The 17,195-nt window shown below is 49.3% G+C and overlaps 1 protein-coding gene and 1 long non-coding RNA gene across 5 annotated transcripts; one reads left to right on the forward strand and one right to left on the reverse strand.

The window, feature by feature from the left end:
• The first annotated feature begins 1,308 nt into the window (after positions 1 to 1,308).
• Positions 1,309 to 16,771, forward strand: LOC116953036 (uncharacterized). Of its 4 annotated transcripts, none has more exons than XM_032972867.2 (10): positions 1,309 to 1,439; positions 7,518 to 8,372; positions 8,613 to 8,704; positions 10,293 to 10,463; positions 11,671 to 11,865; positions 12,188 to 12,307; positions 12,784 to 12,858; positions 13,752 to 13,844; positions 14,160 to 14,255; positions 15,350 to 16,771. In XM_032972867.2, the coding sequence occupies exons 2-10, from the start codon at positions 7,571 to 7,573 to the stop codon at positions 15,971 to 15,973; spliced, it is 2,268 nt and encodes a 755-aa protein (XP_032828758.1). In that variant the 5' UTR covers positions 1,309 to 1,439; positions 7,518 to 7,570; the 3' UTR covers positions 15,974 to 16,771. The 4 variants fall into 4 exon arrangements, with proteins under 4 accessions (XP_032828758.1, XP_032828759.1, XP_032828757.1 ...); XM_032972868.2 differs by having other exon boundaries at positions 7,559 to 8,372; XM_032972866.2 differs by lacking the exon at positions 1,309 to 1,439 and adding an exon at positions 3,477 to 3,732.
• On the reverse strand, positions 1,546 to 3,644 carry LOC142931127 (uncharacterized). The gene is made up of 2 exons (XR_012947147.1): positions 3,558 to 3,644; positions 1,546 to 2,179 (listed from the first exon to the last, which is right to left on the reverse strand). It is a non-coding gene; the product is annotated as an uncharacterized LOC142931127 (long non-coding RNA).
• Positions 16,772 to 17,195: the final 424 nt, after the last annotated feature.

The raw sequence follows: 17,195 nt of genomic DNA on the forward strand, positions 1-17,195 counted from the left end.
TGACTGCAGGAATTCATATTCTTTGGGTATCCATGTATGGGTGACTTAAAGCTCGTGACTGCAGGAATTCATATTCTTTGGGTATCCATGTATGGGTGACTTAAAGCTCGTGACTGCAGGAATTCATATTCTTTGGGTATCCATGTATGGGTGACTTAAAGCTTTCGCGACTGCAGGAATTCATTTTCTTTGGGTATCCATGTATGGGTGACTTAAAGCTCTCGTGACTGCGGGAATTCATATTCTTTGGGTATCCATGTATGGGTGACTTAAAGCTCTCGTGACTGCAGGAATTCATATTCTTTGGGTATCCATGTATGGGTGACTTAAAGCTCTCGTGACTGCAGGAATTCATTTTCTTTGGGTATCCATGTATGGGTGACTTAAAGCTCTCGTGACTGCAGGAATTCATTTTCTTTGGGTATCCATGTATGGGTGACTTAAAGCTCTCGTGACTGCGGGAATTCATATTCTTTGGGTATCCATGTATGGGTGACTTAAAGCTCTCGTGACTGCAGGAATTCATATTCTTTGGGTATCCATGTATGGGTGACTTAAAGCTCTCGTGACTGCAGGAATTCATATTCTTTGGGTATCATTGTATGGGTGACTTAAAGCTCTCGTGACTGCAGGAATTCATTTTCTTTGGGTATCATTGGGTGACTTAAAGCTCTCGTGACTGCGGGAATTCATATTCTTTGGGTATCCATGTATGGGTGTTTACAGAGCTCCCTCGAGTGGAGGCCCTTTATCTCGCCACCCAGAAGCAGAATTGGGTACACCACCAGCAGCTAGACAGTCCGGTGTTTTCTTTACTCATTTTCAAAGGAGAGGCACTTTCGCCGATAAGACATAATCAGTGTGAGGGCTGCCACGCATGTGAAACCATTGGGTGGTTTGACAGCAGTAGCACGGTAATGATGATGTTGGGGGGGGGGGGGGTGTTTTCACGTGTATTGTCGGGGGCCGCAAGCCAAGTGGCCCTTGGGGCCTAGCAACGACGGAACACACGAGCTAGTCCTATCGGCAGGTCACATGCAGCAGTGTAAAGTGCTGCTACTCCCGCCTCTTTCAGAACCGTTCGGCCCAGAGTGAACGAGTAACCCAAATACGAGCTTCGAGTGAGTGGGCCCCCTTCTAGCGGACGAGGGCCAACGTCGCAGCGACGGAGAGGGCTGCCTGCCGCCACCTCTCTCCGATTCATCGTAGGAACTCTCAACCCACCCATCCCCCCCCATGTGTTTCCATTGAAACCTAAGAATTGCGAGGTGCACGGGCGCGTGACGTCAGCCTCCCAGAGACCTCGGCGAGGCTGAGCGTCGGGGCCCGGTTTGGGAGGATGGAAAACCCGGGCGGGTAGCAGCGGAGCGACGCCAGGCGGTGGAACGGAACGGAGTGCGCTCTTTCGTTTTCAAGAGGAAATATAAAATCGAAACGGCGTGAGTTTTTTATATTTTAAATTTTTATTCTTCTTCTTTAATTTTCTATCTACGTGGCTTTACCGAAAGAACCAAAGAGTATAAATATAGAAGCGTTCAGAAGGTTGGGGGTTTTTTTTGTGTTTATTGAACGTTGCTCAATTGCGCGCGGTTTACTCACACGCGCACAAAAAGAAATATTTATCTAAAATAAATGGCAACGAAATAACAGCCTTTTTTTAAACAAGACAAATGAGGCGTACTTTAAGTGTGCCGAGATACGCCACTGTTTTAACGTTATGATCATGCCGTATATGATTTGTTTGCGTCTCTATGGGTTTACTATATGGCCCATAGTTTGGGTTATTTGGCTACAATGCCACGGTGTAGTTTCTATATCGTTAGTCGATAACATTTCTATGGGTCTCGATGGTTTTTACTCGACGGTCTAGAGTTTGGGGTTGAATGTCCACCAAATGCCAGACACCCATGGCTAATAATGATGATGTTGTTGAATTACGACTCAATGTGCAATTTTATTGAGGGACCGCGCGTATTGTCTTGGTGTGGTCTGAGATTGTTAATTTGCTACATGACCCAAGCTTGCATTTAGTGTAGTAAAATCGTATTTATAGACTGTACTTTGTTTTCATTTATTTATTTTTAGTGACTTCCTTAGTTTTCTATGTTGTACTGCTATCTCTTATGTTGTTGTTCCATTGTCCCTGTGACTCGCCAATCCCCACCGTCTTATTGGACATCTGTGAACAAAAAAATAGATTTATCTTATCGGATTCCTGCTCCACCTCTAGTCCAAATAAACAAATCCTCTTGATTCTATGGAAAACTAAGAATAGGTTTCACCCTGTCTGGCAATAAAGCAGGTGGTGTTTGGATGTTCAAATGATTACTGTTGTTACATTGTTTTTATAGCTTTATTTTGGTGATTCGAAAACATGGTTAATCTAAATTGTCTTATGGTTGTTGTTGTCGTTGGCTTGCACCACATTGTGATTTTCGCACGCAGCGTTTTAATAAGTTTTTTTGTGCGTGGAATATTTGCTGGTTTATTCCAGGATGTTTCTGTTGCGCGTTGTCGCTTTAAGATGTTCTGTGTTCAAATTTAGTTTGTTGCGGTTTAGTTGCACCCGACTTAAGAGCCGCATGGCTCACAGGGCTCTACCTAATAAATTTAACTTGAAAACTTGAAAACCAAATATAAACCTTTTGCAAGGAATCGAGTACTGTAGTAACCACACACGTACTTGTGGCGAACATGCTCTGATCACATATGGCATTGCCTTTGAGTGGCCAACAGCACCGGGTGTGCTGTACTCGTAACGAATTGGCATGTTCAGTTTACGTGACGAACCTTACTAATTGGCTGTGCCGGGTGGCGGCGGGTTTAACGACACATTTATTTTGATGCGATCTAACCCCCAAAAAACCTGTATTGTGGATGATATTGGTCGCGAAAGCCTACTAGGTGTTAAACTCCTGTTTTGTTGCCACAACGGGTTTTAAAAAAATCACTTTCTTACTGTTTCATAGGTTGGTGGTGGGAGGGGCTGGTGGTGGGGGGGGGGCTGGTGGTGGGGGGACAGGGGGTGGGGGGGCTGGTGGTGGTGGGGGCAGGGGGTGGGGGGGCTAGAGGTAGTGGGGGGCTGGTGGTGGGGGGGGGGGCTGGTGGTGGGGGGGCAGGGGGTGGGGGCTGGTGGTAGTGGGGGGCTGTGGTAGTGGGGGGCTGGTGGTGGGGGGGGCTGGTGGTGGGGGCTGGTGGTGGGGGGGGCAGGGGATGGGGGGCAGGGGGTGGGGGGGCTGGTGGTAGGGGGGGGGCGGTGGTGGTGGGGGGGCTGGTGATGGGGGGGCAGGGGGTGGGGGGCCCCTGTATGCTCCGTGCGCTGATTGTCAAATAAAAGTGTCCTTAACAACACCAGAGGAGAGAGACAGCTTTTTGATTCTGACGAACGCGCACTCCATTCCGTAAAGGAGCCCTGAACGGGGGGGGAGGGTGGAGTCTCGTTCCGGGTTTTCGTTGCCTCCCGGGCCCTACTGAGTGTCGGCGGCGGCGGGTGGGGGCGGGGTGAGAGACGCCACGGACGGAGCGAGCGGCTAACGCGGCGCCTCACGCTCTCTCACCTCCTTTATCCACCACCACCTCCTCCTTCCTCCTCCTCCTCGTCCACCTCATCGTCCTCCGTTCGACACCGACGACACCATCCGACGCTCTCGGCAAGAGGTTGCTTATTTAGGCGCCGAGCTCGCAAGGCAAACAACAAAAAACAAACGGCGAAGAGGCTTGAGAAAACCCCCGGTAAACATTTTTGAACGCCTCATGGTTCGGGTCGACCTTCGGATACTGTCACAGTAAGCCCATCACCATCATCATCATCTCCACCAGCAGCAGCTGCAATCGCGTTTAAGTGATGATGTCTGTAGTTGGTTAGAATTGCCTTCCGAATTGCTGGTCGGTGTGAGGAGGACACGTGAAGTAAGAACGATGATGGTGATGATGGTGGCGGTGATGATGGTGGTGGGGGAGTGAATGAGTGGCGCGAACGGCGATTTCTTTTTGGCCGACATCGGGAAGTGAACACGTGTTTGACGTTTACAACAAACAAAACCTCCTCCTCCCCCCCCCCTCAAGTTACCTTAAACTCTTTCACGTAAGATTTCGTAACGTCTGTAAGATTGTTTTTTTTGTGTGTCTGTGTGAGTGTGTTCTTTCATAAAACTCATCGCCGGGTCGCGTTAAAGTTTGTCCCGATGTGGCGACGTCGCGAAGCTTTGCTAACCTTCAACAACATCGGCCCTGTTGAGGAGAACTGCACGGAAACTTGTTGGAATCTTGTCTTTTTGTCACCATTTGTGGCCGTCCCCGAAAGCCGCCTTCGTCAAAAGACGCTGAGGTCGTCAGGCGGCGTCTTAAACACACCACCGCCGTCTGGAGAAGATGCTTTTGTGTTTTTTTATTTAAAGCTTTCGTGACTTGCAGGGATTCATATTCTTGGTTATGTCGGTAAAGTCACCACGTAGAAGGGGAAGCAATAAAATAATAAAAATACAAAATCAAATTCTAAACAATACAATTCTATTGTTTTATATTTTTATTATTGTATTGCTTCCCTTCTACGTGACTTTGCCGAACAAAACCAAGAATAAGATGCTTTTGGTTATTTGTTACGAGACGGTTGCTTTTGGGGCAAGCCCCCCCCCCCCCGCGTTGGTTAAGCAGAGTCGTTGGTAACCGTTGGTTACAGAGTTACCCATGGTAACCAGAGTCGTTGGTTAGAGTTACCCACGGTAACCGTTGGTTACAGTTACCCACGGTAACCAGAGTCGTTGGTTAGAGTTACCCACGGTAACCGTTGGTTACAGAGTTACCCACGGTTACTCTGTAAGTAAAGTCGTTGGTAACCGTTGGTTACAGAGTTACCTACGGTTACTCTGTAACCACGGTTACTCTGTAAGCAGAGTCGTTGGTAACCGTTGGTTACAGAGTTACCCACTGTAACCAGAGTCGCTGGTAACCGTTGGTTACAGAGTTACCCATGGTAACCGGAGTCGTTGGTTACAGAGTTACCCACGGTAACCAGAGTCGTTGGTTAGAGTTACCCACGGTTACTCTGTAACCACGGTTACTCTGTAAGCAGAGTCGTTTGTCATCGTTGGTTACAGAGTTACCCACTGTAACCAGAGTCGCTGGTAACTGTTGGTTACAGTTACCCACGGTAACCAGAGCCGTTGGTTACAGTTACCCACGGTAACCCACGGTGGTGGAAAAAAACCCACACGGTCAGGAGGACAGGGGTAAGGGGGGAATAGCCGAGACTTACGCGACCCCGTAAAGTCACGGCAATCTCGATTACTACTGTCACCAACCGCGACTAACCCCTAGTCATAAACCCCCCCAAAAACACCCGAACCATAACCCCTAAACCAAATTCCTAAATCATAACCCCGAAACCTACACTCTTAATACCAACATCTTGAATCAAAACTCTAAATTATAACACCAACCCCTAAACCTGAAACTTAACACTATCCCCTGAATCCTAACCCCAAACTCTAATCATCAACCCTAAACCCCCAAAACCGTAACCGAAAAATCATAACTCCGAAGTCATAATCTATATAATCCCTCAATCTAAACCTCTTACACTAAACTATATCCCTAATCCAAAATGAGAAAACATAGCCCTAAACCCTAACTCTTTTGCCAAATACTAAACTCTAACCCTGACCACTTAACCCTCCACGAAAACTAACGAATCGCCGTCGCTTAATATTTTATCTCCAGAAATATAAAGAAGTAGTGGGACTTTGGATCACCACGCGGCTAAGCACAACTCAAAGAAAGCACTGATTTGACAAAAATTTGGTCTGTGATTGAATGAACATCCTTCGGGGGACAGTCGAGCCCAGCATCTTGGTCTCTACCCCGCAAGTATTGGGACAGTTGTCACTTCCGTAAAGGCTCAGTTGAAAGAAACGTGACCACGGCAGGCCATGTGATCATTTGTGGAGTGGGAACGTAGTAGTAATGACAATGCCCTTCATTTACCTTGGACAGCCTCGCTGAGACTCGTTTCGGAGGGAGAGTCCTGCTACACTGGGATGTTTGGCCATTTCCATTTGTGAGGTTTTTTTACTCATTTGTGCCAGGAAACTGGGATAGTGCCTGAAGAAAATCTCAGTTTAACACGTAGTAGAGTTTTGCGACCAATATTTATAATAAAGGTTTTTTTGGGTTAGATCGTGTAAATATAAATGTGTCATTAACCCGCCACCACCAGACAGCCAATTTGTAAAGTTTGTCACGTAAACAATCCGTGCCGATTAGTTACTACGTCAGCACACCAGTGTGTTGGAGAGTAAACTCACAACATTTGCAATTTGAGTACGACGTTTAGCAGGTAAATTGCAAGCAGCTTCATTAGGCGCTTTTGCCAGAATTGTATTATGGAGAAAACCTAGTCGTCCACATGAGGGGATAACACTGAAGCTTTTTAACATAATGATTCAAGAATCCTTAAACTAACAAAGATAGTGGGTTTTGGAGTTTTAGAGATCTGTTTGATCCACCAACCCATGCCTCCAAAGTGCCAGGATCACAGGCGTGTCATTATGTTTCACTTTACATGTGCCTGCATTTCCTGTTTTATAATTGATGATAATTACCAGTTTTCAAGGTTGCGTTCAAGTGGAGCCTGTTCAGAAATATAAATGTGAGAATGCTTCACGGAAACAATTGCACTCTGCAGTGCTGTATTCACTGAAATGACATCACGCTTTCGGGTCCCAAATACAGAAGTACTCCCACTTTTTACATTTCCACATTATATGTCCACATTGCTACTTTAGAAATCATCAGGCGTCACTGTAAGGCTTGTGAATGTTAAATAAGGCACCATGTGGAGACGAGAGAGATCCAGATGGTTGCTTAAAACACCATTTGCAATTACCCCCCCCCCCTTTGTACAGTACTTACGAATATAAATTTACTTAAGGCTGTTTTATTAAACTGGCTGATGGAATAAAAAAAATAGAGCAAAGTTATTTTCTCTGATCCACCTTGGGTCCCAGGTCTCTCCCATGGCAAAATGAAGCTAGCCAGCTGCCTCTGTCATATAATCAACAAGACAACGTGTGCACATTTCCTTTAGTGGCCCTGCGCCAGATGTGAACATTTCACATTCTCATGGTCACATTCACATCGAGCAACCACTAAAGGTTGTGTTCAAGGACTTGGTGCCTTCCTCACCACATCTCATTTCATGAATGCTCACGGCCCGCTCTCTTAAATGTTTTCCGGGTTGCTGCTAGACTGGAATAGGCCCATGCCTGGCCTTCAAGGCTGGAAAGACACTGGGCACATTCAGGGTGATTTGGTCGTGATTTCATGGTCCTCTCTTGCTCTCAAAGTGATGCGGCTTAGTCTCTTAAGTAAATAATGAGGAATGCTGAATGAGGTGCCAGTTTAACTACCACCACACGGAGTTTGATTTGCTTCCTGCTGGCATTTTAGTTTCAGGTTTGGTTTCTGTAAAAAAACAGTCGCCCCTCACTTCTGCTTCTCGTTGCACGTTTGGTATACAGGTGTGCTGGACGTAGTGCGTGCGTGTGTGCCGACTGGCCAGGCTCGCACGATCATGAACGGCTGCAGCAGCGATGACGCCGGCGGCGATGCAAGCTCCGTCCACTTGGCGCAGCCCCCTCCAGTGCCAACCAAGGAGATGGTGGTGGCGCCGTGCGCAGCCTCCGGTGGCTGTGCCGTGCCGCCGATCCCCGGGGAGGGCGAGGCAGAGGTGTCGTGTGGAGCCACCGATGTCCCGGCCGCGTTGCCGAGTGCCAACGAGAGAGATTTCGGCAATGCCTCGACCATCTTGGCCGCTTCGAACGAGGTCCCGACGACTGTCGCCGACGACCCAGCCAGTGCTGACAACGGGGACAGCAACTGGGTGAGAGCGGAGCAAGTGAGAGAAGGAGAGAAGCAGGTGGGAGAGAAGCAGGAGGGAGAGCAGAGGGCAGGTGAGGAGCAGGTGAAAGAGAACCAGGTGGGAGTGGGAGATAAGCAGGTGGGAGAGGAGCAGGGAGGAATGGAGGAAGAAGAGAAGCAGGAGGAAGAAAATCAGGAGGAAGAGGAGCAGGAGGAAGAGGAGCAGGCGGAAGAGGAGCAGGCGGAAGAGGAGCAGGCGGAAGAGGAGCAGGCGGAAGAGGAGCAGGCGGGACAGGAGCAGGCGGGAGAAAAGCAGGAGGAAGAGAAGCCAGTGGCCGCATCCCCCGCCGCGCGGCTCCAGGGAAAGACAGGCGGCACCAAGAGGGAAGAGCGGCCAGCGAAGGAGAGCCAGGGGAAGGGCAGCGGAGCGGCGGACGTGAGCAAGGGTGCCGAAGCGCCGGCCAAGGATGGACAGCAGTTGTCTGCTGCCGAGAAGAAGAAGGCCAAGGGGCTCGGTACGTCCGCGCCGATTCTCGCCTTGTGGAGCCTTTTCCGCGCTCGGCTATGAACTTTTGTTTGCGCGATAGGAATTGTGGGACGGAAAAAATTCAGCTCAGTTCTCACACCGCGCGTGGTACGCAAACTTGGCCGAGAACCGTCCCGCAAGATGACGTCACAGAACTACATTTGAATTCGCTTGACTGATGCGGATGTTTGTGTGCGAAAGCTCAAATGCATTGCCGTGTCCCTCGCAGGCAAGGAGATCACGCTGCTGATGCAAGCTCTCAACGCCCTGAGTACCCCTGAGGAGAAGCTCGCGGCCCTGTGCACCAAGTACACGCAGCTGGTCAGTCTCGGTGGCCCCCCTCACAGTTGTTGCACCCCCCCCCCGCCCTCATGTGCTGTTTGCATCCTCGTCCCTTCTTCCCATTGAGCTGAATTTAAACTCGAGCAGCCGTGTCGTGAATCCAGAGTACGCATCCAGTTGTGTGGGTCGTGGGGGCTATGTGACCATGCCTCACCGCACTGGTAGGTGCGGGTTCGTGAAAGCTGGGAGCGTAGATGTGCGAGCATTGTACGGTATAACAGTGGCTTTTGCTGCACTGCCCTCTGTTGCCTTGCACATAGCTTCACAGCTGCCTGTGACAACCCGGAGTGCATGGTGATCGCCCTTCTTATCACTCTCCAGGCTTAACCATGCTTATCTTCTGATAACTATTGGTTATTATTTTATCATAATTCCTATTGTACTTGTGTGCCCAGGAAAGAGAGATATCGGACGCATTCTGAGTGATCATGACCTCAATAGTTTGTTGCGTCATCATTTGTTATTAAAATGAATTACCGCCCTTTGTCAATCCACTTCTGGGTTGAGGATACCCCATGCTGTGCTGGCCATGGGGGTTGTTTGACCGCGCTTTGATCACGATCAGGGCGGGTGACGAAGTGTGGGTGCCCAAGACCGGCCAATTTATTACTTGCCACCAATGTCAGCCTTAGCCGGGAATTGAACCCACGTCGCCGGGTGCACACCGCTATAACCACCATCATGGACACGTGTGTGTCTTGTTTTCAACCCCTGTGAAGTTGAAGTTAAAAGGCCCGGAGCTACAAAAACAGCCACATGCAGCGATATTAAATCACCGTAGTGATTGTTGTGTTTGAAACGAGCGCATTGGCGTCTTTTTAAACTCACGCTTGACAAGCTGACTAGCGTTGCCGACACATGCAGCAGGTGGACCGTGACAGCGGTGCCGGTGATTGGATCTCTGAGCTGCCTGTGATACGGGGTTCGCGAGCGTGTCCTTCAAAAGACATTTAAAAAGCAAAAAATATATATACACATCTATAATGAAACATCCCTTGGTCTGACAGGATTGCTGTCAGACCATAAGGACATCATCGAACGCTCATGACCGCGCAGTGGCTGACGGTTGACGGCGCATAGCTGGGCGTGGTGGCACATGGCTGTGATGTTGCGTTTCGGAGGTGGGGGTTTGTGGATCACGCAAAGATCACGTGTGCACTAGATGCCTGCTTGCTGTGCAACGGAGGTGGCCGGTTGACTGCAGTACATATGCATGTTAAATGTATTTAGTACCATATGTAGCCAACTGCGCTAATTGGAGGTGCAGGGGAAGGACAACAAACTAAATACAAAATCACTTCTAAAGTTTTGAATCTAGATTTAAAAGTGCATAGCTCCAATGGCTTCCTTATATCGGAAGGAAGAGCGTTCCAGACGGCTGCAGAAGCGCATCTGAAAGCACGCGACACGGTGACCGTCTTTGTTCGACGATCAGCCAAAAGCCGCTGCTGCTGCGAATATGAGAGTACAGCTAGTGAACAAAAAGACCAGCCGGGTAACTCTACGGCTCTTAAAAGGAAATAAAAAAAAAAGTGAGTAACTAATTGTCTCGCCGGCCTCCCCGCAGCTGGAGGAGCACCGCGCCACGCAGAGGCAGCTCAAGGGGCTGGAGAAGAAGCACTTGGCGGCGGCACGCGAGCGCGACCACCTGCAGACGGAGCACGGCAAGGCGCTGTTGGCGCGCAGCAAGCTGGAGAGCCTGTGTCGCGAGCTGCAGCGGCACAACCGCACGCTGAAGGTGCAGGCTTGTTCTTTGGGGCTAATGTTTTATATTTGATCTCGATTATTGTGGTCATTGGCAACCCGAAAGGCTCCAAGAATTATTATCGAAGACCATAAACGGCTCAACAACGCCACTGGGATCGCGTGACACGACGCGGTCCAGCTCGCTGATAACCGGAAGTTGCCCGATGTGCTCTGAAGAACGATGGCCTAAGGTCATCGGTGACTTGGCTGACACCATCAACGTGCTTGCACTTGAGAATCTGGTTTAACTAAACAAAAACTTATTTTTATTTTACCAGGTAAGTCCCAATGAGCTGTGTAGCTCTTTTTCAGAAGCGACCTGGCTATCACAAACGATATCTCAACGAAGTGGCTTATCATTGCGTGGAAATTTATAGCAGGAGCCGAATACTCTAAATGTGTGATGTTGATTGTAAGTGTGGAGGGGAAAACCGGAGGATTCTGAAAAGAATCCACGCGACCACGGGGAGAGAGACATGCAAAATGCAAATATACAGCAGGCGTCGGGGTCGGGATCAAACCCACGACCTCCTGCATACCAGGCGAGGGAGTTAACATGTCGCCACGATGGCGCCCACGGTGAGCCTCGTCCCTGGAGCATCGTCGTTGTCCGGGGTTAAATCACGGAACTCGGCGATGGCAGTTTTCATCGTCTGGTTATTTGTATCATTGCTGGTTTTGAAATAAAGTAAACGCACCAAAGCCGGCCCTTTCCCAGCAGGTGGCCACGTGTGGTGCATGGGCTTGGTCGAAGACACGGAACCGCTGTGAGACGTAACAGTCCGTGAGCCCAGATCAGATATCTCTACTTGTCAGTGCCACCCGGTATGGCGTAACTTTTATCAGTTCCAAATCCTTCATGTGGACAACGACAGTGCGTGGTGCGAGGTTATCGATATGTATGTTGAACGTCTTTCTTATCGCCTGTAGCCAACCGTGAGAATCGGAGGTGCGGGAGAAGGACAACAAACGGAACGCAAAAAGCAGATGTGAAAGTACAAGGTTAAGAGGCAAACTCCTTGCATATGTATGGTCATGAGAAAGGAAATAGGAGCCAACCGTCTGTGTGGGAAACGTAATTGATCATATTCTGACCTCGGAGTCGGTATTCTACGGGGGTCAAAATGACAACCTCGCATTGGCACCAATTGAGATTGCGCGTGTTGAACGCGCCCGGCTGTTTGTTTGGCTTGCGGCAGGAGGAGAATCTCCAGCGAGCGCGGGAGGAGGAGGAGAAGCGGAGAGAGGTGACGGCGCACTTCCAGGCGACGCTGAGCGAGATCCAGGCGCAGATGGGGCAGCACAATGAGCGCAATGCGCGCCTCAAGCAGGAGAACATGGAGCTCGCGGACAAACTCAAGAAGCTCATCGAGCAGTACGAGCTGCGCGAGGAGGTGCGCGACTCGCCGTGTTGTTACTTTGTTTGTGTGTACGTTGAACTTCTTTGGCACCGTACGTAGCCCAACTGTGCTAATCGGAAGTGCAGGGGGAAGGACAACAAGCTAAACACAAAAAGCAGTTCTAAAGAAATTAGTTTTTAATCTAGATTTAAAAGTGCATAGCTCCAGTGGATTCCTAATATCGGAAGGGTGAGCGTCGTTTCCAGACGGCCGTGATGTAAGGTGCTTTTGATTTGCCGAGGCACTTAAGCGAGCATCGCCGTACGCGCGAATCCTTATCCTTTCGTGTCGTCGGGCGCATGTGCCTGTTCTGCAGCACGTGAACAAGGTGTTCCGTAACAAGGACTTGCAGCAACAGCTGTCGGACGCCAAGCTGCAGCAGACGACCGAGCTGCTGGAGGTTTCTGGAGAGCAGCACCTGAAGGAGAAGGAGCTGGTGAGGACTCGCGGCCACACAACGTGCGCGGGCTGTGCTGGAGCACTTACACACAAAGATCCCCCGTATAGCCTGAACACAATGTTGGGGCAAGTACTGTTAGCGAGTACCTATGAAGGCCGGCATGGCATACAAGGGGGGGTGGGTGGCCAGCACCACGCCTGGCCGCCTTTGTCTCCATAGTGGTGATGTTTACACATCGCACCAGGTATTCATTTTAGGCTGAGTCAATCTAGGGCAGGCCCAGGAATGGTTCAGATAATTGTCACCGGTGTTGACCGTGACCGGAAATTTAACCTGGGTCGCTGTGTTCGTAGCGCAACGCGCTAACAGCGACACTACCGCTCCCCATGCATGCACACACAAAAGCACGCACGCTCATGTGGTTGTAAGGCTGCACGAATGTATTTCTGCGTAAAGCTCACTGATTTTAGTGACCCACTGACCCTGTCGCTTTGCTTTGTGCTGAATGGCAGCTCATTAAACAAGTGACGGAGACTCAGAGGAGATGCGAGCACATGAAGCAACAAGAAATTCAACTCAAGCAACAGGTGACGACGCTCCTCTCAAACGCGGCATGTGGCATGCAGCGCCTCGGAAATTACATGTGGGGGAGCGGGGCTATGGGACTCTGGGAGCTGATGCAACACCAGATCGTTGAGTTGGTTATCATTGAGATCGTGGATTAGAGACAAGCAGCTGCCGTGGCGAGATGTTAAATCCCCTCACCTGATATGTAGGTTGTGGGTTAGATCCCGAACCTGACGCCTGTATATTTGGAGTTTGCGTGTCTCTCTCCCCGTGGTCGCGTGGATTATTCTCCGCGTCCTCCGGTTTTTCCCTCCATATTTAGAAACGTGCGTTTAAGAGTATTTGGCTGCTATAAATTTCCACATAAGCCGCTTCGTTGAGTTATCATTTGTGATCCCTAGGTCACTTCTGAAAAATATCTACACAGCTCAGTGGGCCTTACCTGGTAAAATAAAAAGTTTTTAGTTTAGTTGAACCAGATTCTCAAGTTCAAGTGAGTTGATGGTGTCAGCCAAATCACCGATTGCCTTAGACCTTGATGCTTCAGAATATTTTGGGCAACACCGCTGCACTGCAACTTCCGGAAGGTCATCAGCGAGCTGGACCACGCCATGCCACGCAATCCCAGTGATCGTTGAATCGTTTAGGGTCTCCAATCAATTTTTGAGTGTTCGGGTTGCCAATGCCCACAGTAGTCGAGATCGAATTAAACCGGCAATGTCTGGATCAAGTCCCCGTCTTTTAACCGGTACACCTCCACGGCAGCATCCCCCATGCAATTTGATTATGGGCGACTTTTGCAACAACCATTGCGCGTTTGAGAGTGCCGAAGGCGGGAGGCAAGTTCCGCCTGCTTTGCTGGCGTACCGCGGCGGTTTTATCGGAGCGAGCGTCTGTGCCGCCACCCCCGCAGTTGGCGCTCTACACGGAGAAGTTCGAAGAGTTCCAGGGCACTCTGTCCAAGAGCAACGAGGTTTTCAACACCTTCCGCCAGGAGATGGAAAAGGTGGGGTTGTCGCGTTACCCGTCAGCTTTTCACGCCTGCTGAGTCCATGATGGGGTTGCTCCCCATGTGTAGAGTCCCCACAGTTTGAATGTTTACCCACAGACAAAAAAATGGCACGAAGCTAGAGGTCTGGTACCAAATTGATTTTATTTAACCTGTTGAGTTATTAAATTGGGAGGTGGCAAATAGTATATGTACAAGTTGAGTTTGTTTCACCAGGTAAGACCTCAACAGACCAGAATTATCCACATTTGCAAGAGGGGAAGGGGGGGGGGGTCACCAAAATGAAACGTATAAATTCTAACTTTGCTTCAGATGACGAAAAAGATCAAGAAGCTGGAGAAGGAAACGAGTGTTTGGAGAACGCGGTGGGAGAGCAGCAACAAGGCCCTGCTTGACATGGTGGAAGAGGTGAGTGCTTGTTAGAACCTGTAGCACCTTATCCTTGTACAGGGACGCCGCTGTGGTGAGATGTTAACTACCTCACCTGGTATACAGGTCGTGGATTCGATCCCAACCCTGACACATGTATATTTGTAGTTTGAGTATTCTCCCTGTGGTCGCATGGATTTTCTTCGGGGCCTTCCCCTCCACATTTAGTTTATTTGGCTGCTATAAATTTCCACATGATACACCACTTTTTTTCCCTATCATTTGTGGCCAGGTCCCTTATGAAAAAGAGCTATGTAGTTTTTTTGTTAGTTTTCAATGCGCTGCCCCCACAGCACAACTTAACCCTTTCCCGTTCCGTGATGTCTGCAAGTTGCAGGGTGGGTGTCCCGCTCACTGCCCGAATCTCGGAACGCGCGAGCGGTTCAGCGTTAATTTTCCATGCACGTCATCGGAACGGAAAAGGGTTAACACGTTTGTATTGAGTTGTCTTTCCCCCGCACCGCCGATTATCACGGTTGGCTACGGTCGGTGCGAAAGAAGTTCAACATGCATAACCTGTGGGTGCATTAACCAAAAATAATCTTCACCGTCTACATCGCAATGGATGTTAAAGATCCCATGTTATTTGAAAAGGATTAGGCTGTGTTCTGGCATCAAGGTCCAAGTTCTGTTACTTGCAAGTCAGTGACTTACTTGGGAACACCACACAGCAACATCGACCCCTACTGGCAGACATTTTCCACATGCAGGCCTTTACTGCATTCACCTTGCTCTGCACAGGGACAGCTGCTGCCAGGGGTCCCTGCCATAGGGTACTTTAATCAGGGCGGTCTTTGGGCTTGATCTGTGAACCTCTGCAACAAGTGACAAATGCTCAACCATGGCTTCTATCCTATGGCGGGGAGTTGATCAGCAACGTCTTTGTTCGTGTCGAGGTTGGCGAGCGAGCTAGTTTACAGCTTCACAAGTAGCCTGGTGAGGATCTGAAACGCTGCCGGTGAGTGATCAAAGCGGGCAGTGGCATTACAATGTGGGTCCATGGTTTGAGGTTGGTGCATGCAGAGCTCAAATGTCGGCTCGAATTGTCATAATGGCTTTGCACGTGTGTACAGAAAACGCGGCAGGACCGCGAGAAGGAGGGGCTGAATGCCAAGGTACAGAAGTTGGAGAAGCTGTGCCGCGCTCTGCAAAACGAGCGCAACGAACTCAGCAAGCTCCAAGGCCCTGCCACCGGAGGAGAGGCTTCAAGCGCTGCCGAAGCCAATAGTGCCGCCGCTGATAGTGCCGATGCTGCTCCTGATGCCACATCAATCGCCGTCGCTACTCCCAGCAAAGAGACCGACCTTCCCAACACTCCTCAACCTGACCCCTACTCTAACCCCGAGGCCAACGGTGACCCCAAGCTGGTTCCCACAGTTGGCGGCAAAGTCGGCGAACCACAGCAAACGGTTCCAGCCGAGCTTGCAGCTTCTGAGCCCAAAACGTGCGACCCCGCCGACAATACCGACCCCAGTGTCCCCGACTGTAAAGCCGACGACTCCAACCTTCAGACCAAACCAACTGACGGGCAGGACAACGCTGCCACCGATGAGTTGCCTCAGCCCTGTGACCCTCCCACTGACCAAAGTATCCCAAGGGTAGAGCCTGTGGAAACGGCGGGGCTGGAGCGTCAACCCGAACCCGGGGAGATCCAGACATCCTCCCAGCCAGAATCTGGGAAAGCCCAGACATCTTGAGGTCTAACTGTAATGCTTGTAAGAGATTACAAAAGCAAATGTTAAACCAAAAACTGCATACTGAACATGCAGTGTTGTTTTCCGTTTATTTCAAATGTGGTCCCACTGAGCCGTATAATTCCATTATTTAAAGCCTCCAAATCAGCTTAAGATTATCTGCTTCCGTACGTCTGATGGCACTTGCCGCTTTTGTTTTAGGGAAATGTATTCAGGGCTTGGAAAAAAACAAAATGATCGCGTTTTCAAATATCACTTATTTTGCTTGAAAACGGTGGACTTAACTGGTGCGTGTGGTGAATGTCTCATATCTAAACATAACCACTACCTCTTTATAGATTGTTTGCTATACTTATAAGGGTGGTGGCAGCTGGTCAGGACTGCACCTTTCCCCAATTCAACCATCTTAAATGTAAACTCAGAAGGGACTGCGACAAGGTGCTCACATGCCAGAGTTGACACAATGAGGCTTGTTTAAACTTTCCGCCTCACTGCCTTGTCCACGCAGTAGTGCCACTGGCATGCACAAACAAGCACATGCTCACCCGACTAACGTGCTTCCACCACATTGCTGTGGGTTGTTCCAAGATCCATTCTGAAAGGTGCACTCATTGTCTAAGCACATCCTTAAGAGGAAAAAAACACTTTGGAGAAACGTGTGGGTGTTAAGGTTGGTGCACTTGCACATCTGTCATTGCCCTGCCTACTGACACGGTCTTCTATTTTGTATGAAGGGTCCTCGTGCGTTCATATTTTACTCGTTAAATTGCATTCCTTAGTTCAATAAAAGATGTTAATCTACTTGTGGATGCTGCGTACTTTCTCGCAGTCGGGTGATTATAGCTCTCATGCTTTTTGGTTATAAGGTGGGGTGTTTATTTTGTCCCATCTTTTCCACCCTACTTGAGTTTTTTCAGGAATTAAATTTAGGCTCCCAGCATGTGGACCGAAATGTCGGATCTCAGTAAAGCCTGGAAAAAGGGAGCACTAACAAAGTTCCAACTAGCACGTGCCAAACAGCACCACCATGCTGTCCTTTCCCAATACACAATGCAACCTCTGATATAAAGTTTCTACAACACCATTTTCTTTGGGTTTTTTGGTAAAGTAACGTAGATAGGTTCAAAGAAAATAACGTTTCAATCACAACACAAGCGTGATGATGAACGCTTGTTGCGATCGAAACGTAGTTTCTTTTCTATAAATCTATCTACGTGACTTTACC

This window comes from Petromyzon marinus, chromosome 49 (genome assembly GCF_048934315.1).
Source record: "Petromyzon marinus isolate PM22_M1 ecotype Great Lakes invasive population chromosome 49, UKy_Petmar_22M1.pri1.0, whole genome shotgun sequence".
In the NCBI taxonomy this organism is placed as follows: Eukaryota; Metazoa; Chordata; class Hyperoartia; order Petromyzontiformes; family Petromyzontidae; genus Petromyzon; species Petromyzon marinus.